General features: G+C 40.7%; 2 protein-coding genes across 4 annotated transcripts; both read right to left on the bottom strand.

Annotated features, from left to right (window-relative positions):
• Nucleotides 1-895: 895 nt before the first annotated feature.
• LOC124403728 (suppressor of tumorigenicity 14 protein homolog) lies at nt 896-11,782 on the bottom strand. Of its 3 annotated transcripts, none has more exons than XM_046877445.1 (19): nt 11,516-11,782; nt 9,615-9,801; nt 9,294-9,421; nt 8,123-8,190; nt 7,171-7,364; nt 6,972-7,079; nt 6,576-6,795; nt 6,361-6,503; nt 6,171-6,268; nt 5,903-6,012; nt 5,645-5,778; nt 5,264-5,368; nt 4,675-4,782; nt 4,381-4,494; nt 3,675-3,791; nt 2,935-3,121; nt 2,507-2,778; nt 2,261-2,397; nt 896-2,143 (listed from the first exon to the last, which is right to left on the bottom strand). In XM_046877445.1, exons 1-19 carry the CDS (start codon nt 11,600-11,602, stop codon nt 1,976-1,978), a joined length of 2,685 nt encoding a protein of 894 aa, XP_046733401.1. In that variant the 5' UTR covers nt 11,603-11,782; the 3' UTR covers nt 896-1,975. The 3 variants fall into 3 exon arrangements, with proteins under 3 accessions (XP_046733401.1, XP_046733403.1, XP_046733404.1); XM_046877447.1 differs by having other exon boundaries at nt 2,935-3,118; XM_046877448.1 differs by having other exon boundaries at nt 4,381-4,491.
• An 855-nt stretch (nt 11,783-12,637) lies between these two features.
• Nucleotides 12,638-22,106, bottom strand: tmprss7 (transmembrane serine protease 7). Its single transcript, XM_046877449.1, has 18 exons — nt 21,907-22,106; nt 19,225-19,432; nt 19,004-19,134; nt 18,591-18,658; nt 17,981-18,174; nt 17,475-17,510; nt 17,158-17,386; nt 16,886-17,010; nt 16,589-16,701; nt 16,351-16,457; nt 16,114-16,250; nt 15,764-15,871; nt 15,110-15,217; nt 14,812-14,928; nt 13,837-14,029; nt 13,428-13,696; nt 13,178-13,314; nt 12,638-13,029 (listed from the first exon to the last, which is right to left on the bottom strand). The coding sequence occupies exons 1-18, from the start codon at nt 21,970-21,972 to the stop codon at nt 12,862-12,864; spliced, it is 2,514 nt and encodes an 837-aa protein (XP_046733405.1). The 5' UTR covers nt 21,973-22,106; the 3' UTR covers nt 12,638-12,861.
• Nucleotides 22,107-23,193: the final 1,087 nt, after the last annotated feature.

The following is a 23,193-nucleotide window of genomic DNA, read 5'->3' as shown; positions in this document are numbered from 1 at the left end:
AGGCACATGAAATTGTGTGCACAATTGGGCAACCAGTTGATTGTATTTTTTTCTGTTTTTCTTTTCTCTCCCAAAGTGTTGTGTAGCGAGTGTAGACGCTTAGTATCCATTGTACACATCAGACAGAATCCAGCACAAAGTTAAACACTGGCTTAAAATTATCCAACAGTGACTCTACGTTAGACTTTAAACAACACAACGTCTAATAACCAAAACAGAACCCCAACTACCTGCATGTCTTCCCTCACCACATCCATAAACCTCCCCCTTGGTCTTCCTCTTTTCCTCCTTCCTGGTGGCGCCATTCTCAGCATTCTCCTACTGAAATATACCCCATGTTCCTCTTCTGCACATGTCCAAACCACCTCAATCTCACCTCCCTCACCTTGTCTCCAAAAAGTCCTACAAACGGTCCCTATAATAAACTGGTTTCCAATCCTGTTCGTCGTCACTCCCAACGAAAATCTCAACATCTTCAGCTCTGCTACCTCCAGCTCCACCTCCTGTCTTTTACTCAATGCCACTGTCTCTAAACCATACAACATCACAGGTCTCACCACAGTCCTTTAAACGTTCCCTTTCACTCTCACAGATACTCTTCTATCACACATCACTCATGCTATCACTCTTCTCCACCCACTCCACCCTGCCTGCAGTCTTTTCTTCACTTCTCTAACACACTCTCCATAATTTAAACTTATGAATTTACTTTGAATTTATTATTATTATTAGTAGAAGTAGTAGTAATAGTATATAAATGCTTTATTTAGTGTTTATTTAGCATTCAATGCATATTCAGTGCTTTAGAAATACACAATTTTGGATGTCTATTGTTTTCTGCCCCTTTATTCCTTTTAATAATTAAGCACATGCACAAAATCACATGACCACAAAGTCAAACTGGTATAGCACCTCTGTTTAATATATGTCTAATATTTCAGATGTAATATAAACATAAAGTCTGATCATTTGACATCAATATCAGGTTGTTCAACATACATGGAAAAGGAAGAGTTAAGGAAAATGACCCAGTGGGAGTTTGCAGTTTTTGCCCTCACCAACAGGGGGCAATATGGAAAAAACCATCAGCAGTAATGCTTAACCAGCACAACTATGGAATCTAACATAGTTTAATAAAAACCTGCTTCTCACTTGATTCATCTGTGCATTCAGTATAGCAATTAACTCCCTAAAATTAAATTACTCCTACATTTGTTTTCAAATTGGGTTTATCAAAAAAATAAATAAACGCCTGTGTATAGGATTAGCATGAATTGGGTAGCTAAATACTGCTAAATGAACAAAACAGCAAAATATATTTTATTTAGGTTTAATATAATCTCTTTACCCGCATGATTCAGGGTTCAATTAACTCGAATCAAATATCATTTAAAGCAATGAATGAGAGAAAAATGACTAAAGCAAAATACTTTTAGACTGAGTGAGTAAATCATTAGGTTGTAGTTTTCACCAGGTTTGTATCTTAGGGCATATACTCTTTCATTTTTTTTTTTTACATACAAGTAATTTCACAGTAATTATATGGCCTTTATGAAATGAGCAAGATACAGTGGTCTCAGTATTCAGGGACACACGATGAGTATTCATCAGTCTATAAATATGGTTAAATCTGTTAATAGGATTACATGTATGTTACTAGTGATGCAGCATATGCAATACTCTTTGCATATTTTGACACTCATTATTTAAACAGAGCATTAACATTACTAAAATAACGGTCTGTCGTTTGAGGCTTTCGGCATGTGCACTGTTTCGTTCAGGATATAAAAGAGCATTATTGAGCAGAGAGGTATGAAATGGTTAAGGATGAGGCCTGGACTGAGGGGGATTTCCTTCATAGAAACGTGACAGAGTTTGTGGTATCGCTACACACCATGACGTCTGGGTTGATGTCCATGAAGAACGACAGAGTGTGTGCAAATCGTGATGAAATCCAAGCTGTTTTGTTGATATGTCACACCTGGCCTTTAGTCTGCTGATGGATCCAGTCTGTGAACTTGATGACCTGTGTGTAAACTCCGGGCCGGTTTTGTCGTGCGCATCCCTCGCCCCAGCTCACAATGCCAGCCAGAAACCATCTCCGGCCCCGCTCTAGACACACCAAAGGCCCTCCAGAGTCTCCCTGCATGCACACACATTAACATAAATGAAGTGCAGATAAATATACAGAATTTTACACACACACACACACACACACACACACACACACACACACACACACACACACACAGTAACTCACTTGACAGGCATCGACTCCTCCCTGTACACTTCCTGCGCATATCATTCTGGGAGAGACGGCATCATCGTACATTTTGTTGCACGTTTTGTGGTTGATGATGCTTACTGTAGCCTCCTGCAGCAGAGTGGCCAGCTCACCTAAAACAATAAAATAATTCCTAAATCCCAGAAAAAAACAACATGCACTTACAGTCCACAAGAGGGCAGAGCAGAGACCCACAATGTGGTGAATTCCTCAAAGGTTTACCTTCCTCAGTGAGGACTCCCCAGCCAGTGACAAAGCAGTTGGTGCCAGAGGTAAAGGCATGTGATGGTGCTGGCACACACACGGGCTGTACCAAATCATTAAAAAAGACAGGGGCACTGAGCTCCAAGAGGGCAATATCGTAGTCAGAAGTGAACTGATCGTACTGGGCATGCTGGACTATCCTGCGGATCTGGCGTGTAGCAGCAGCATTACTAGCCGAGTTCATGACCCGCATGCCCATGTAAGCCCTCCAGGCACGAGCATCTGAGTACCTGCACAAGTCGACAAGTTGTTCAGATTATCGTCTAATTATGTCTACAAAGTTTGTAAATATAAAAGAATACATGGTTTACTAATTAAAAATTGTGTAAATGTTACAATGTACTATTGCTTTACAGGTCTACACTGAGATCCAAGCCAGTTCTCACTTGATGGCATCCGAGTCTTGGAAGCAGTGAGCAGCAGAAAGGAGCCAGCGGCTGCCCACTAGAGACGCTCCACACACGTGGCCATAGCGCTCTATCTGCAGGCTCACCTGCCAGGGCCATGAACCCGCCTGTGCGTCCGTCCCTCCCACGATCTTCGCCCGTTTCCTTGGCCGAGTGCCACACCCTGCTCCAGTGAGAACAGGACACAGCCTGGGTTCAGCATTGGTATGGCTCACTTTATTTATCTAACTATACATGAAACATAAGTTCTGTTCTGTAAAAAAGAAAGGTGTTATAAACAACAATGCATTCATACTACACAAGGATTGCACACTTAACCAAATCAAACTATAGCAAACATCAACAAAAGACTTCTAAGCATCCACCTTTTCACTAATTTCATAAAAGACAGTGTTGATTTCAATTCATCTTCAAAGAACTACTTACACTCTGGGGAAAAAATGGGCAGAGGCTCCTTTAAAACTATGAAGCAGTTCATTCACATTAGCATATATAACAGCTTCTATCATCAGAAGGAAATCCATTTGGTATGAAAGCCAAAAATCTGTCCTAGGTCAGAGGACTATCTCACATCCCTGCACAGGAAGCAGTGTTTTATAGAAAAGTGTTCGGCCCACAGTTAAACACAGCTCAAGCATTTCTTCACCATCAATAAGTCAAAAGCTCTATGAAGAGTTGATGAATAACCACAGTGAAGAGGTTAGCAGCTGGATCCTCACCACAGCGTAGTTCATCTGATCCGTCCTTGCAGTCTTTGATGCCGTCACACTCAGGATTTACCTTCGCAATACACTTGCCATTCGCACATTTATAGGACGTCGGTGAGCACCCTTTGTCTACATGTTCAAAACAAATGCAGGGTTTGGATAAATACTAAGCATGAATAAATTCTCTGTAAGATTTCTTTCCCCATGCCTGCTTCTTTGGTGTTTATGGTAAAAGCCAGGTTTAGTTTTACAACTATAAAACTAAATTAGATGTTTAAGATAAATCTTTTCCAAAAACCTTCGGACTAAATTTGGATTAACATAATTAAAAACCTTTTCACAAGAATTAAGAGAATAAACACGCAAGAGATTTATTTAATACACCCAAAATATCGAACACAACTAAAATAATATATTATCCTATAATTAATACAACGGGGAAAAAAAAGATCTTTCTCGTTACCCCACACGTAGGAACATCGCCAGTTTACATTATCTGCTAATTAAATAGCCAGATATCTGGATGTGATTTCGAGTGCAGTGGGACTTCAATCTATAACTACTAGCAGAACCACAATAGTGATCCAAGTTTTTGGGCAGCTAGCTATGTTCTACTATGAAGAACTATGTTCTTTGGTGCTTTAGGTCGAATTTGCTGTGTAAATATTTTTCTTTAAACTCTTTGCTATGCTTTGTGTAAAAAAATACTTGCACTTACATGCCCTTGTGCAGTTGAGCTCATCACTACGGTCTTTGCAGTCTATGACACCGTCGCAAACAGAAGACTTGGGAAGGCATATTTTATTCGAGCACATGTGGTAACATTTACCTGCTAAGAAGGGAACAGACTCTGAGCAGACACATGTATAATAATCAGGTATTACACAATCACCACAACTCTTCCAGTGTTTAAGTGAGAATAACTCAAATAGACAACAGATCTTTATCAGTGATAAAGTGCAGGCAGGTCTGAGATAAGTCAAGGTCATGAGGAGGAAAAGTGTTAAATTACCACAGTTTGTTTCCTCACTGCTGTCTCCACAAGCCTGAAGGTTACACTGGCTCCCATGTGGTCTGCACTGCCCACTCCCACAGTACACCTCTCCTGGTTTACACATCGCTGTCGAATTTTACCACAGAAAAACAACTAGATAATGATCATTTATAGGTATATACAGTAATGTCAATGTTGAATTGATGTATAATATAGTAAAGATTTCAGTTCTCATTAGTAACCTTTCGCATTGATGAACTTAAATATTCTCCATTTACCTTGACAGAAAATGAGAACAAGATGAATTTAGGGAAAGAGGTAGGACTTCCAGGATTTCTGTGTTAATACTGGAAGATTTAAACACCTCAAAATCGTTCAGATGCACGTTATTTGGCATATCTCTTGTTTAACTGAGGAGAAAATTAAAAAACTTTTTCGCATTTTTTTGAGTAATAAGCAACTTTTTTGTTGCAGCGCACCTAAGCACAATGCCAGCAGTACACAAGTCTGGTAATACAATATATCGCTGATAAACATCACTGGGTATCGCTGCAACATAATATCCTGTAGGGATGATAATATTGTTATATCACACAAGGCTACTTACAGCACTTGGCCTCGTCCCGACCGTCTGCACAGTCCCTCTCTCCATCACACACTTTCCTCAGAGGAATACAGCGTCCATCTCCACAGCGGAACTGCCTCGGACACGCTGGAGTGAAAAACGCGCATGGTGTAAATACTGGCAGTAAATTACTTGCTCTGGTAGTCTACAAAAAAAGATTGTAATAGTACACTCGACCTTTACTGGCCCAGAAACATTACAAAGCATCCGCAAAAAAAAGACAAACAACAGTGTCCAAGACAGTCACACCACAAAGGCACTTCTTAGAATGAACCACAGCCAAGTCGCTTTGCAAAATAAAGCCCTAAACGTTGTCATACATTCAGCAGACGCTGGGAGAACACAAAAGGATAGTGTGCTCACTGCTCTCCGGGGAGAAGGCTCTGTACACCAGGTAAAAGCCCTTGTGAGTCAGAGACTCGTCGGAGTGAAAGTGCAGTAACACAGGGGAGGAGTAGATCCTCTTCCTGCTGCTGTCCCCAATTGGATTACACAGCCTGATCACGGAGGAAAACACAAGCACAGGTACACATACACCAGCATGATCAACCACATACAAGGTCGAGCAAACACTACAGTTGGAGCCATTAAGTATGGGCCCTCTGAAATAGAGACACTCACTTGACGCCACCGATTTCCAGCCAGTCTTTATCGCAGCTGCTGGTGGTGGGTGAGTCCTGAATATCCAGCATCACAATGGTTATGGATAGCAGGTAACCAGGTAGCGGAGCCTGAAAGAGAAACCACAGTCAGCCGCCTTCAAAGGATGCACTCTAGCACAAAAGAAGGAGCATCCCCCCCTGTGGCTTTGAATACAGTTCACAAGCCATGTGCACTAACACTGAGAAGCAGAGTCAGGACATGGGAACACTCCCTGGCCTCAACTCACCCTGATCTTCCAGTTACAGTCCACGTTTGGAGGGTAGTAGGCAGGATAGTAAGGGGATACTATGGTGCCATTCCAAGCTGACAGAAAGCCTCCACATTCTGTCGAAGAAGAACAACATCAGTGATGTACTGTATAACGAGGAATCATCCAAAGATTACTATACAAAATGGCATGCTGGGCAAACACACACCGGCTTTTGGTATAGCCTGAAAGTAGGCCTTGAAGATAGCTCCATGCCTCTGTCGACTAAACGAAAAAGTGACGAGCATGACGTTTCCCGAGGATGTCAGCTTCATCACCGGGGATGAGCTGGTCACTGGTAAACCACACCACCTATCAACGACAGCATGCTTTCATGCTAACTAGCCTGTGCAAATTTTTAAATAAAATCATGTGCATACACACCTGGCTATGATTTTGTTCTGAAGAGGAAGCAGGAAGTCATATGCGGAGAGTTTGTTGGCTGAACAGCTACCGGGTGTTGCCCCCTGCAGGGTGACTACATCTAACCGCACTACATGACCTGAGGGAACTCTCAGCCTCCACTGGTAATAAGGTTTCTTCGGGCTCACCAAACTCAGAGTTCGATTATTGCCATATTTGGCGTAGAGGTCAAAAGACATTGCTGTGAACCAAACAGGACATAAGATACCAGGGAAGTAAAAGTAAAAAATAAAAAATAAAAAATAAAAATTATATATATATATATATATATATATATATATATATATATATATATATATATATATATATATATATATATATATATATATGGCACATAATTGTATTATCTGATATTACCCTGAAGTCCAAGCTGCCACTTGCCACTCTGCAGGTTGTTGGGATTCTTTATCTTATCTGCCATGTCATCATCATCATCATCATCATCTTCACTGTCTAAATTCAATCCTGCAGGTAAGATTTGAACATTATCAGGCATCTGTTTCACACCTCTAATGCAATGTACAGAATTTAGTTCTATGGAGTCCAAAGAGTTTACCCAAGAATCTTAGTGTGTCTTCATCCTTCGCCAAGTAATACTGTTCCTCCAGCCTGCTGTGAAGAACCTTGTTAGTGCCGGGAAGATGCCGCTGCAACCACGCAGGTTTAGCTCTCTGCAGCTCATTTGCAATAGCCGCTGATGGAGTGGAGAACTTACTCCAGAAGAAAACGTTCAGTCCATTCACTCCTTCACTGAAAACATGGAGCCACAACATTCATACAGGCTTTTTTAAGCCTTTATATTTTTGTAGGCTGATTTTACAACAGTGTGTAAATTATTTGTACTTCTATCTTGGGCAGCAACTATGTGTAACATCTGAAAACCTGTTAGATGTTACAATCAGGTTTTTTTTGCTTAAAACCTACATCAACACTTGTTGAACAGAAACAAAACCAACATAACATAATATTTTTTCGTCAAATACTGGCTGTCAAAATGGTGAAAGATAGAAATGGATGTACAGACCACTGTACAGATCTAATTCAAATATTGACAGAACTAATCAACACTTATTTCAGCTCTAATGTAGGTGAGCAGCATAAGTGACAAGAGTGACAGAAGTTACTACAATGAGCCCTGTGTCTCTTTTCTTTAATTTTGCACTGCAGCTGTAAGCCAATAACATGTAACTACCACTTGAGCACTGAACACTCAACTCATAAGACATTGTGTGGTTCAGTAACAGCATTTGTCAGTTTGTGATAATATTAGAATAGCTCATACCTGAATCTGATGCATGTAGTGGTGTAAAACCTGACAATGTCTACTATACTACTACTGTTTTTGGCTTTGTGGTACCTTTTTGTCCATTTTTATAGATTACAGTGTCAGGAAAAACATAAACAAGCCTGTTTGATTTCAACGCTTTCATCTTCCAACACTAAATCTGTCTTGGATCAACTACAATTGGAGTAAGGAAGAAAAAAAAAAAAATCAGGAGAATTCTTACCTAAAGGCGACAATCCCTGAGCGGCGGTAGTATGGCCTCCAGGGTGATGACTCATATAACGCTGAGAACTGAAGCACCGCAAACAAAGAATCATTCATCTGTTAAACACCATCCGTGCAGTGAAAAGAAATATTGAAATAATCAACCTACACAAACAACAGCCCCTGATTCAAAGTATACAAAGAGGTAAAAGGAGTGTAAGAAGTTTCACTCCAGTCTTTTGCATCATCTAGATTGCGTACGCGTCACCCTGTGTTCAGACCGACAGAAAGAGTGACATCACTGGACAAGGTGTGACATCAGTAGCCCCGGCAAAGACATGCAGTCTTGGCATAAAAGGCCCCGTTCTTGTGCGATTGGCTTTGAGCAACAGGAGCCATAGGCAACAAGAGCGCCATTGTCCAGAGCTCAATGTCATTCTGAAGTGCAGGGTGGCGGGGGCGGGCAGTGGGTTTAGACTACCTTTAATAAGCACAGGCACACTCTTGCACAACTCCACCACACCTGCCCATTCACTCATATTAAACAGGGTTACAAGTTTTACATAAGGCATTACTCAGGCCAATTAAGACATGCTGGAACACTCACTTGTATAACCTCATGCCTATTTAATAAAAATTTCTCTCTTTTTCTGTCTCTCTCTCTTTCTCTCCCTTCATCTCTCTCTGGCCTCTCTCCTCTCTGTTCCTCGATCTACCTTTCCTCTCCTCTCGGCCTGCGTCCCTCTCAGTGCACAGACACAGAGCATCTGATTGTGCGAGGAAGTGCAGAGACAATGTTTTTATTGAGGGCCTGCTCTTCTTCTCACTCGGCTTGCCTGGGTCCTGCGGTTCTCACAAACGCCATTCTTGTCCTCAGCCCTGAAAAGACTCTGGCCCTCTGGGACATGCTCTCACCGTGCTGCCTCGCACCAGGATGGGCTCCAGTTACAGCCGGCTTTACATTTAAGAGGGCCACGGAGTGGCCGAAAAGCTCAGCAGGGGCCCCTCTTACAGCCTGCTTTACATCTTAAAAGGGCCACAGTGAAGAGCGCAGCACACCACAAGAGATGCAGCTCTGGCCGACTTCATGTCTGACACTGCCAAGGGCATGGATCAGCGCAGAGTGCTCTCTAGAGGTTTTGCCACATTCCAAGGAGACCATGTCGAGTACAGTCTGTGTGTATGCTTACATAGGGGCTGAGGGCCTGAGACTGAAGGTGGAACTGTGTAGAGGAAGGATCAGCCAGGTCAGGTGAAAAGCTGAGGTTGGAAAACTCCACGTTTCCTCCCAGGAAGAACACTGTAGAAGACGGAGAAGCTGTAGAGGCAATACAAGTGCAATGCACTGATAAGTCACTATTCTTATGAACTACATGAACATTCATAGATATTATATGAATTATGTCTGAGACACATAACGGAAACATAATGTATGATGTCCTTTGGTGTGATGCAGGAAAATCCTCGACCACAATCTCTGCATTTCACCCATGCACTAGGGTTTAACTTACATGCAAGGAAATGGAGAGTCAGTGCAACAGCAGTGGACAGAGGGATGAGGGGGGCGGCACCCAGTACCCACTTTCGCCATGCCCTTAAGGTGGCTCTCCTGTCCCCCAGCCACATGGTGTCTGACCCAGCTTGAGTCTCACTGTCAGAAGCCCTCACAGTTTCAAACGGCTCATTTACTCGAATGTCCTACAAATAAAAGTGTTTAGCAGCATAACACAGTTAAAACTATTGCATAAAATAATATAATACAAAGTTACTAATGTTTTGCAGAAGTTTGCAGAAGCTCGCATTTTTGAAGGTCAAAATAAAAGACACAAACACACACACACACACACACACACACACACACACACACACACACACACACACACACACACACACACACACACACACACACAAAGCCCTTTTCCTTAGGTTTTTTTTCTTCAGCCGTTTCCTTAAAACACATGCCAAGCATTAAGCACCTGAAGTGCAAGAGGCAGTGCTTTCTGAATTGCCAGACAAGTGTAGAGACGCCTGCTGTCCTAATTGACTGAATGTCGGCGTCCCACATAATTTGCTTTTTTTTTTCTTCTTCTTTTTTTCTCAACCTGTGCTGAAGAGACACCAGAGGTTCCATTCTTTTGCTGAATATTCTTCTCATGCATAAAAATACCAGTGTTTTAATGAAATCAGGTATAATAATTATTTACACAGAATGTCAATATTTATATACATCGAAATGCTTATTGGAAATTATACACACACACACACACACACACACACACACACACACACACACACACACACACACAAGAGCAGAGTCTTGTGATGTGATTCAAATGAATAGTATAATACATATATAAATTAATACATTTATAATATCAAATAATTCAGATTGTAATGAATTATTTTGTATATATTTATAGTTCTTTTGTGCCCGGGTGTATTGTGTGTATGTCTGTACACCCTGCAGCTATCAATTAGTTCTTTCATTCATTCATTAGTGCACGTTTACTTTTGAGTGTTTTTAAAATAATTATCAATTCACTTAATCCAGCTTTACAGTTAACCGTGTGCATGTGGATGTGTTACAAAGTTACTAATGTTTTGCAGAAGTTTGCAGAAGCTCGCATTTTTGAAGGTCAAAATAAAAGACACACACACACACACACACACACACACACACACACACACAAAGCCCTTTTCCTTAGGTTTTTTTTCTTCAGCCGTTTCCTTAAAACACATGCCAAGCATTAAGCACCTGAAGTGCAAGAGGCAGTGCTTTCTGAATTGCCAGACAAGTGTAGAGACGCCTGCTGTCCTAATTGATATATATATATATATATATATCTCTTGGTGGAGACCAAGTGTCCTCACAACAACAAAGATATGTTTAGAGTGTATTGGACCTTATAGGGATAATAAGATGTATGCACAAAAGAGAGAGAGAGAGAGAGAGAGAGAGAGAGAGAGAGAGAGAGATAGACAGAGAGAGAGAGAGAGAGAGAGAGAGAGAGAGATAACCAGGTGAGGTCTCCCTCCCTGTGGAGTTGTGTGGAGAATAACTCCAAGGGTCCGCTTTCCCACGGCCCTTCTCAGTAGGTTCACCGCTCCATCGTCTGGTATTTAGTACTGCCACATCATCTTTTATATACAAACTTTGACAGCTACAAAGCTGCAGTTTTCCTGACTGTGATTTCAATTCAGTAAACAAATCTCTTATTAACACTACACAGAAAAGCCATGATTGGCTGATCCATAAACTGGGAAATTAAACTAAAATTAAATCAGTCTTGATTGTTATTTGATTAGTATTGTAATCTATAAGCTTTAACTCATATTATATTAAATGCCGGTTGTCTTCTCTTTAGTAAAGCACAACTGTCTCCCTCTCAGTCCCACTCAGGCTCTTTCTTACCTGTACAGGTGAGTCTGCGGTTCCACAGTGTCCTAAACCGGATACGCTGTAAACCTCGCAGCTTCTGTTTTTGGGGAAAGTCCTCATTCCTGGTCCAGTGTGTCTCCCTGTCGCACTCGACACAGCACGACGCCGGAGAAATGAACCTACAAGAGGCAAAAAAAAAAAAAAACCGGAACGATGCCTCGCTTTCGGTGCGCAAAGAAACCCGAGCTGAGCGGGTGCAGCGCTGCGCGCGCTCAATGCTTGCACCCGCCCGTGCACAGGTGCTGCACTGCTCCCATGATGCAACGCGGCACAAAGGCGCCACTATAAACCGGTGGCACTCAGGCGTCTGACAAGAACCGGTGGGCAAAGTCAAGATGGTTAGACGTGTGTCCAAAGTCATTAAATTAATCAGGGAACAGCCAAAGAGTTTCAAGTTTAATGTCTATATATTTCCTATCTATCTATCTATCTATCTATCTATCTATCTATCTATCTATCTATCTATCTATCTATCTATCTATCTATCTATCTATCTATCTATCTATCTTAATATACAACGGTCATTCTAATATTCATGATCGTTTCCATAGTAACAGCACTGATATAAGTTTTGTTTTTTGTCTTTTTTTTGTGAAAGAGTCTCCAGTGTAAAACTGCACTCACATATCCACTGCTTCACGGAGATAAAGTGACCGTATTCATTTTCAACGAAAGCTGGTGACTTCTGGCGACATGAGTGACACGGATCGCTGGCTACTCAATGTGGGCATGTTGAATGATGCCACAAAGTTGAGGAAAGTTTAACTTTATGGAAATGAGTGACTAAAAAAAAAGTAAAGATTGATTTGTCATCACAGATCACAGTCAGAAGTGTGATACTATTTGAAACACACACAGAAAAGAATGCATCATTTAGTAGAAATGCCTCCTGGTGAATTCATAGAAATCAATTGGTGAAAAAATTGCTGCAGTTGAAAATGTAGTAAAAGTTGGAAAGTTTTAGGACTGGATAGTTTGTGATTTCTGGTTAATATGAGCTGCATTTTTAGTCTTGGCTGGTGAGAGGGTGAAGAAACAGCTGTAAAGATGTAGAGCAGCTAGATGGATTTTTATGATCATTTCCAGCATAATCACTCAAATTCTCAAATGTTATTTATTTTTGTAATACACATATTTTCTATGCCCATGTAAATAGACCATGCATTGAAGTCTTTTGAATCACACTAGACAATCACACATCTGCACACAATCTGCTCAAATAAGTTAATGATGGCTGTGATAATGCTGTGGTTTGTTCACAGATACTGAGGTCCATTGAGTAGAGGTCATGATGCTTGGCTGTGTGTTTTGTAAGTTCTTCATGAGTTGTAAATGTGGCTGTTGATCCAGTAGATGAACTTGACCACCCTAGTGTACACTCCGGGAAAGTTAGGTCTGCCGCAGCCTGACCCCCAGCTTACGATTCCTATCAGAAACCAGCGTCCACCTTCCGAAGCCTGGCATGACAGAGGACCTCCGGAGTCCCCCTGCAGTCAAAGAGGAACATAAAGGTACTGAGTAAGACTTTACCTCACAAGCAAGAGCATTATTGTTTTAATTATTCTGATTCAAGCTAGCATGATAAGTGCAGTGGGGGATCATGTAGATATTTAAGGTGCTTTATTGTGCACTAACCCTGCAGGCATCTCGCTCTCCACCAGGTACACCTGCGCACAGCATGCGAGGTGAGACAGGACCGTATGCCCTTTTACACTCACTCTGACTTAGGACGTTCACCTCAGCCTTCTGAAGCACAGTAGGTAGAACCTTATCTGAGAAAACCATCAAAGATGGACATGGTGACCAATTTCTTAAAAAACAAAACAACAAACAAACAACTTAATCGTTGATGCCACACTAAATTTGATCTAGTTTCCCGTCTCACCCTGTTCGGAGCGGTAGCCCCAGCCGGTCACCCAGCAGCGGTGTCCCTCAGTGAGGGTCTGTGATGGAGCAGGCAAGCACACAGGCTGAATAAAGGGGGCCAGACTGCTGGGCCACGCCTTTCTGAGCTGCAGCAGGGCGATGTCATAATCAAAGTTTCGAGCGTTGTAGAACTCATGCACCACGATGCGGCGGATCTCTGCTATGTGTTTAGCACTGCCCTGAGTCAACATGCCCATGTACGCTATCCACTGCCGAGGGTCTGACAGTCTGGTTAAGACAAAGGTTATCAAAGCACTAATATACAAACCTACTCAAAACAATTTTACATGTACTACTAATCATCCGGGCTAGTACCCTATAAATACGTTTTTCAGAATCAGATCATAGCACATGTTTTGTGATGTTACCTTTCTTTGCTGAAACAGTGTGCAGCGGAGATGAGCCATTCGTTGGTGATGACGGAGGCGCCACAGTACAGATGGCCAGAGAAATGCAAACTAACCTGCCATGGCCACTCCCCTTCTATAGCATTGACTCCACCCACCACTCGCTCCTGACGAGCTGTGCTGTCTATCACACGCTTCACAGGCTGACCGCAGGCTGCATGGTTATGATTAAATTATTAGCAAAGTAATACACAATTATGCAACTGGATCTGAGAATTTCATTAACCACAGTACTGATTAAAGATTATTTGTAGCTGAGGTAGTTGAGAGAAATAGTAGCTTGTGATAGAGACGAGTGTGGTTAAAATCGTTTCTGTTGTAGATTATGAATAGGTATTGTCACAAAACATAAGAGCGAAACACACTCCTGCTGAAAAACACAGATTTTTTTCTTTTTTCAGTTTGGGAAAGAGAGCAGCTGAAAGGCACTGACTGGCTGACCAGCCATAGCCCTGAAGAGCACCATCTCTTATTATTAATTCAATACAGGCCTTTGCTTCAGAACCAGAGCAACGATCAAAGCCCAGACTGTTTTTTTTTATATCAAAGCCCCTTCAAAATCACTGCCAGCACACTGCAATTAACACAGCAATTTTAGCGCACTAGTGACCTCGTATAGTATGGCGCTAAGGCTGACAATATCCTAATGGAAGCACAGTTAAAATGTGTGTGTGTGTGTGTGTGTGTGTGTCAGGGGAGGGCGGATTGGGGTTGGGTGAGTCATTGCTCTAACAATCACAGTGCTTATAATTAAAGTCTGTGTGTGGCTTTTAGAATGACCAGAGAGTTAACTAACTGAAATCCGAGTCAGCCAAATCATTTTCCTAATTACAATAACTCAACTCTGGAGTTTAAATAAACACACCCGGTTATTGTAATTAAAGGTAAAAGGCGTATGTTGGTTAAAAATAGGCCACGTGTTTTGTGAGAACTCACCGCAGTCCTTCTCGTCGCTGTGATCGAGACAGTCATGAAATCCGTCACACTTCGCATTTTTCTTTAGGATACACGCTCCATTGTTGCACTGATACCACATCCTCGAGCAGCCAGTCTCTGCAGAGCATCAAGCATTCTGTCAGAACATATTCACTTCTAACGTTCAGTTTTCGCCATTCAAAAGTGACAATGGAATGACAAAAAACTGCTTTGTGTTTAGGTGAACTACATATTTTATTTTCCAAAATAATATGAATATTGCAGATTTTATAGTGTGTGAAGAGTCAAGACAATCTACCTTGGGTACAGTTGGTTTCATCGAGCCCATTAGGGCAATCCTTCTCTCCATCGCAAACATAAAGCGGATGAAGAGGAGCCAGACTGCCGCAGTTTTTAAAGGGTTTTGCTGCATATTGAAAGAACATCAGTGCCAATGTGTTATGAGATGCAATTCATCCCTACAGATCCGTACTAAGAAATTCATTCCTGGTGGTCACAAGTTATTGATTTGTAGGATGTCATGTGATCCTAAGCATTTAAGTGAAATACACTATATGGCCAAACATATGTGCATCACATCAATATGTGGTTCATCACCAAACTTTTGCTACAAAAATTGGTAAAAAAGTTTGGACTTGATTAGTCTTTCCTGAATGATTTGTGCTATAAATCTAATAAGATTACACTTAAGGAGATTGTTTTATTAAAATTCTATATATCTGTATTATATATTTATATCTATATAACACTGCTTAGACTGAACAATGTATTAAAATATTCTATATACTACTAAATATTTTCATAAAAAAAAACTGTCCTTAGACTTCCACTGTAATTAAGGACAAAAGAATCAGGATTTTTTTAATGAAATTCTTTGATCATCTTTGTCTATAGCTCAGACTATTTTCCGGATTTGTTTGGTGATTTAGAGATAAAGAGAAAACTGACATACAACAAAAAACTTCATCGCTCTCATCCTGACAGTCATCCAGGCCATCACACCGCCGTTCCTTTTCCACACACAACCCTGTGGTGCACAGGAAGTGACCCTCAGGACATGCTGGAGAAGAAAACAAAAAAAACATGATAATAAAAACCATGATGATATGTCCTTCATGGTCATGTAATTAACGTGAAAGCTTTTCAGCAGGAATAATATGTAGTTTTTATATATATATATATACACAATAGGAAGATAAAGTATTATATATTAGAATAATACTGTATCTACAACGTTTTAGAATATTTTGAAATCAAATTGTAATAACTTCTACTATCATCAGGGGGCGGTATTGCTCTCACGTTGGCTGATATTGAAGCTGCTGTAGGTGGCGCTGAAAGACATCTCAGCACTGCGAGAGCTGCATCGAAACACCACCTCTACATTTCTCTCGGGAATGCGGAAGACAGTTGTGTGACTCACGTAGCGGCCGCAGTATCTGTGGGGTCACCATGACCAAGCAAAACCCCCCCAAAACCGGTTATCAATCTGAGCTCACATTTCATCATTAAACTCTAAACTAATGTACGATCACTCACATGATCTCATTGACCTTCCACCAGCCATGTTCACACGGCGTCAGGTCTTTTGGGGAGAGGATGTAGTTCTGAAACTTCAGAGCCACGCCAAGAAAAGGGCTACTGGTCTAAAATGAGTCACATGACCTCATTCTTATCTAATACCTAACATATCAGACATCATATACACTTATACATGCGAGACAAATCACACGTATGGAACAGATTTATCTAAAATATTTTTAGTCTTGTGATGTACCTGAAACCTCCAGGTGCAGGAGCATAGCGGGGGCAGAAGACTGGGGTAAAACGGGCTGGTCATTTCTCCCGCTTCACTGGGGGACACTGGAATTTCAGCTACACTCAGACATTCTATAGAGACATGAGAAAGATAAAAAAGAAAGACACAGGATGAGACACAATTTGAGAACTTGACTATAAATTCGCAGCATAAAGGAACCACAGAGTTCAGACATCCTGTATCACTCTGTCAGTCTTTCTTACATTCTGTTTCTCTCTCTCACACACACACACACACACACACACACACACACACCCTCCTCAGGAACAGCCTGGAAGAATCCTCGGAAGCTCTTGTTGCCTTGTGTGAGTCTGAAGGATAGCAGCATGACGTTTGAGGTGGAGACAAGAGAGACTGGAACTCGCACAGCTTCACACAAGCTACAGGGGAAAAAACACACACTCACTGTAAACATATTTTACTGTATATTCTTTTCTTCTTATTCTATATCCAGGAGATCTAAGAATTCATTTATTTAACAGCTACCATGAATTTCTTTCTTTATTAGTCAAGAGTTAAACCCTAACCTGTGTAAGGTCTTGGCTCTCATAGGCAGCAGTGCATCATATACCGTTAGAGCATCATATATGCAGTCACTGGCATCGATATCCAGCCTGTTCACAGTGAGGCGAATGATGGACCCTGGGGCAGACGTGAGCTTGACGTGGCAGCTCAAACCTCCCCATGAGGAGAAAACGTTTAGTGGGACTTTTGCATCGGGGATTCCTGCGTACAGCTTGTCCACACACTCTGAGCCTGAGACAAAGGCAAAAATGTATGAACTATGAAAGGCATGGGACTTGAAATACATGCAGTCATGCCAATCAAACACTGAAAGCATTACCTGCAGCGATTGATGTGTAATCGGAGCGAAGAGCAACTAAAGAGAAAAAAGTGAAATAAATATACAATGGCTGATTTTTTTTATACAGTACATTCTGTATTTTGCATTTATTTCTGTCCGTACATGACCTGTTATTAAATTTTAAATATCGCTGAAACAATATATATTTCCCTTATTTAACTCATTCTGTACATTTTTGGGACATTAATTCACAATATTATTTAGAGCTTAAAAAAAAAACAGAATCATGTAGACTTACCACTTTATGTACTGAGCTCATATTCTTAAATAATAACATGCAGATATGGAGACCTTCATACAAAAGTATGACCAAATGGCTTGAAAGATCACAAGGCTCAATACACTGGCAATTACTTCTGATTCAGATATGTATTGATCTATTTAAATATCTATAATACTATAAAATCTGGCTGTATATCATGTCAGTATAAATTAATTCAATTTGTCTCTTTAATCCAAGCCTTAGACACGTATCATCATCTTACTGTTGATGAAGATGGAGTCGATGTCTACTGGAAGCCCCAACAGGAAGCCCACGGAGGATCTGTTCTTAAGGGATGTGAGCACCGAGTCTTTAAAGATCGCACTAACGCACTCCTCACACACTGCTGGTGTCTTCAGCCTGGGCACCACGAAGATCATCCAGAAATGCACCAGCACACCACCTTTATCGTTGTTACTAATGAAAGTAAGACAAGACCACAACTCAAAACTCTCAGGTACATTTTCCTCATTTTCTTGAATATAAAAAAAAAAAATTATGATTGGGTCTAATTTTTTAGTTTACACTGTTTACACTACTAATTACACCAAATATAATGGATCATGTTCAGAATATAAACTCTTTTTGGTTTAATACTCCAATAGTGGTGAAGCTGACATTGAATACTACAAAGTAAAGAAGTGAATGAGGAGAAGGTTTGATGTTTGATAGATGTATTATTCATTGTCAACATTAACACCTGTTGGACACCAACTGATCGATTATAAAATATAAGAACAAGCACTAAGCAAAATTTAGCTTACTTTTATAGTCTTAACTACATATACACCAAGACTGCAAAAAAAGACTAAAAATATGTGTGATGTCAGTACCTCATGTCAGATATGACAGTGTGTTTGTAAAGCTTTGATACGGAAGAGGATCTGTAGACTTTGCTGACCTGAAGGAGAAAAACACATAATTATTTTCATGTTGTTTTTTTTTTATACCAGAGTGCTGCTAAATTCTTGATTCTGATTGGTCAGAAAAAGTTGATCAATTTTCTGAACAGTTTATCCACTGGGTTATATTAATGTGCTCTTTCCAATACATTCTTGTTTCTGTAATAAAGGCTCATTTACAAGACATAGAAAATTAAAACGATTACAAAATCTAGAATTTTTCTATACAGCAAAAAAACATTTAGGTAGTGATTTCTATCAGTCAGTACGTTTTCTCAGTAACAAAATGTAACGTTATACAGTATAATATATTGTTTATTAGAGAAGTTGTTTTTTCGCCTCACCACTTGCTGTATTTCATTTGCCATGGATACAAATTCACTAGAGTCGGCATGCCGGTACTCCGGTATGAACTCCACGTTGGCAACACGAAACATACCAGCGAAGTATACGCCACTGTTGCTTTCTCTCCGAACTATAAAAAAGAACAATATTTAACAAAATGACCAAACATTTGATGCATCACTTTCATTAGAAATTGCCGCACCTATCCTGCTACACTTACAGGTAAAAACCCAGAGAAGTGACCACATGATCACCACCATGACAAACACCACCACTGTAATAATCAGGACCAGGTTCTGCAGGCTCACTAGCGGCTTCTTCTTCGCTTTTTTCACCTTCTCTGCTCTCCTTCTGCGTCTGCTGTATTTTTTACATAGTTTATCGAGTATGGCGTCTACCGTGGCCAGCTCCACAGACACATCCTTCACCTGTAGCAAAAAGATTACAGCATGTAGATGTTTGTTGTAAATTGCAGGTGAGTGGCTGGTTTCTATTTTTCTTTGCACTGTCTATAGTAAGAAGTTACATTTGAGGAATAAAATAATAGCACCTTTTTTGCTTATTGGCACCTTTTTATCTAAATTTTCACAAACATTTGTTTTGTCTGTGGTAGATGGTAGCACTCAGTGGGTAAATACAGTAGGTGGTGTTAGTGGTAAATGTTACTGGAGTATATTACTGGAAGAAGTGGTAGATGTGGTATATCTAAGTGGTAGATGTGATGTAGAAGTGTTAATGGTTGGATTTTTTTCAGTGTGTGAGACACATGGACTGGTAATTCCAAACTCCACTGTTTCTGTGATGTGAAACAGAAATAAAATGAACTGTGCCAAAACAATACATCTGTCTTTATCCAGTGCTATATAGCCTCAGTGACTCAACACAGAAAGAGACGAAGCAGGTCAAGAAGGAGCAAGCATGAACCAGCTTTATCTCTGAGCCACAGCACATGATGTTTCTTCATAAACAGTTTATCAGGCATTTCATACAGCTCAAGTGTGACATCACTCTCATGCATTGGCGGGCCATGCATTTGGTACCTGGGCTAGTACTGTACTCAAATTAATCCACCTCCGAAACACCACCACTATCACGTTGCAATTATAGAAACCATCAACACTATACGAAAACTCAATATAACAACTCGTGGCATTACAGAAAAAATTTCTCTTCCTCCGCAGGCATAAAAAAGTCACATGCAGAGCTACACATGTGTTTTGCCAGTCGAACTTGGCTGTAACAGTTTCCCTCTGACCAACCAATCAGAGGACGGAATATTCTGGGCCAGCTAGCTGCCCTGTGAAGTGAATATGAAATCTGATTGGTTAAAGAAACAGACCTGTTGGTAATATTCTCTGTGGTAAAAACGCCAGCAGTACAGACTTTGAAGGCCCTGTGCAGATTAGATTGACATGGCAGCACATAGAGACTGAAATCTGACATCCACATACACGTACTGGAAGCAGTGCAGCCGAGAGAAACGCTACGAAATGAAGAGAATAAACTGTTGTGAAAGAATTCATGGACGAAATATTAGAATTTAGGTTGTAAATGTAGGTCAGTGCTTCTGAAAGTACTTTGCTGGCCCTGACTGCCCACCACTACTCTCATGTCTTTTGTGCAGTGGGTAAGGAAGTGTATGAGTGTAAAAGTGTGTGATGATGTTTAAGATTTCAGAATGATTAAGACAAATCAAATAAAAAAAAACAACCTCTCTTTAGTTCAGATCAGGTTTGCATATTGTCCAAAACAATATGGTTTTGTAGTTTTCTCGCTACTCCTACAAATTTGATCCAGTCATTATCCAAAGTTATTTAAAAAATAACAGTTTTTGCCAAACAGCACGTATCTTAGCAATAAATTGACATAAAACTTCTTCATCTTCAGGAACATGATCAACAAATATTATGCTAGCTCCACCTACTGGCCAAAAGTACAATACCATGTTAACAATGCTTACATTGATGCTGGTGCTTCTAAAAGATGTTTGTTTTATACCAGATCTTCATCAGATCTGGCTCACATCATCTTGAAACCCTCATCTAACTTTTTCTTCTTCAATCAGCATTCAAATTTAGAAACAAACAAATAAATAAAATATAACAAACAACAAAGAGTAAATATTAAATATAAACACTAGCAGTCATTAGGCAATCAGGTAGTCATTATTTTATTCTTATTTAATGTATGTGTATTTGTTAGATTTATTTTGCAGGCTATACTGTACACAAACACGTCATGAATATTTATGCATCTAATTATTACTTTGCTATGTAAACAATGCGTCCTGTAACCTTTTAATGTAAATTCTCTTAATGTTTATGCATTAGAGGTTTTCTTTTTTTTTTTTTAAACAGTCTTCATTGTGTAAAGCTGTAGAAACAGGTAGGTCCTCAGATTCCTGTTAAAAAACTTTCCGGTGTATTTGTGTCCCCGCTGTGCTTCTGAGTTAACCTGTTCATTATTTATTATTTATTAAAAACATTTATTATTCATGCCTTGTCATCTTATCTCCTCGTTTTACTTACTTACTGACAATGAGCTAACCGAGGGCTGCAAATAAACTCAATTGGTGAAACTGGTTTATTTAGAACACAACATGTGCGAGAAAAACCGTTTCATTGGCTGAATGATTAATCGATTTATTAATTGAATGATTTTAATTGGCTGGGAGCTTTGAATAAGGTCTGACGTAATATAGTTAAACAACACTTCCATTAGAAAGATTATCAGCAGGTTTATAAAACTTTGTTGTAGATTTTTTTCCCACCAGCATTTAGTATAATATCTTTTAAAGCTCTAAATAAAGGAACACTTCATGCACCTTTGAGGAACACACACACACACACCAGGTGTTCAGTAATAATGGAACCCTGACGCTTTACAGCACAATGTGACTCACACTGATTCGGTCCTCCGGTGGCGCATCGTCCTCGCTCCCCTGGCTGCTCTCTCCGCGCGCCTCCATACCGCCGGTTCATTCCTCAAACCTTAAGCTTCAAATACCAGATTCCCAACAACCTCGCGCGCACAGCCACCATGTCCGTGCACCGGAGACACCGGTGGTGCACGTGCGAGAAGATGCCGAGCGGCGCTCACGAGCATCCGGTGAGTGCGTGTAATTTTATCCTCAGCTGCTGAGCTCCGGTTTCCTTCATTCTGTTATCTAAGAGATGCATTCACTTTAGAGTTCACTTTATTTTTATTTTTTGCAGCCAGATAGGAACTCCTTTCTGAAAATCTCACTGAACTGAAAAAGTAAATAACAGGCCGAGGAGCAGACACTGGTATCTAACATCCTTATAGGCACTCAAGAGGACATGTAGAGGAAGACTAAAGGGCACTGCATCACATGTCTGCGAATACATGAGAACCTCCTGTATCATGTGTTTTTCACTGGACATGGTGCCTTTGGGGCACTTCAGCATGTTTTCACTCATACAGGGATACGCTAAAGGACACATTCTCCACTAAAAAGGGCACCCTAGAGGGCACTTTCTTTAAGTATCCTTGTACATATGGTTTAAAGACATTAAGTGGCATTGAGTAAAAGACAGGAGGTGGAGCTGGAGGTAGCAGAGCTGAAGATGTTGAGATGTTCGTTGGGAGTGACGAGGATAGACAGGATTAGAAATGAGTTTATTAGAGGGACAGCACATGTGGGACGTTTTGGAGACAAGGTGAGGGAGGTGAGATTGAGATGGTTTGGACATGTGCAGAGGAGGGACATGGGGTATTTCGGTGGAAGAATGCTGAGGATGGAGCCACCAGGAGGGTGGAAAAGAGGAAGAACAAGGAGACAGTTTATGGATGTGGTGAAGGAAGACATGCAGGTAGTCGGGTTGAAAGAGGCAGATGTAGAGGACAGGGGGGTATGGAGACGGATGATCCGCTGTGGCGACCCCTATAGGGGAAGAATATATTAACTGCATTCTGTGTCACAACTTCTGGAACGGATGGGCAGCCTAGAGGGCACTTCATCTCAATATACATAGGTGTACACTATATGGAACTGTGTACACTAGGAAGGCACCCTACAGGGCACTTCGTCACTTCTCTTGCATTTAGGGGAATTCGATAGGACTGCATCACACATCTCCATAAGAATGTCCCTGTGTTCATGAAAACATAATGACGTTTTATTGTACATATGGAAACCCTCTAAAAATCCATTCTGTTCCTATCTGTG

The sequence above is a fragment of the Silurus meridionalis genome, chromosome 21, assembly GCF_014805685.1.
Source record: "Silurus meridionalis isolate SWU-2019-XX chromosome 21, ASM1480568v1, whole genome shotgun sequence".
NCBI classification, from domain to species: domain Eukaryota; kingdom Metazoa; phylum Chordata; class Actinopteri; order Siluriformes; family Siluridae; genus Silurus; species Silurus meridionalis.
The sequence above is the reverse complement of the archived record's forward strand: the minus strand, read 5'-3'. Positions and strand labels throughout refer to the sequence as shown.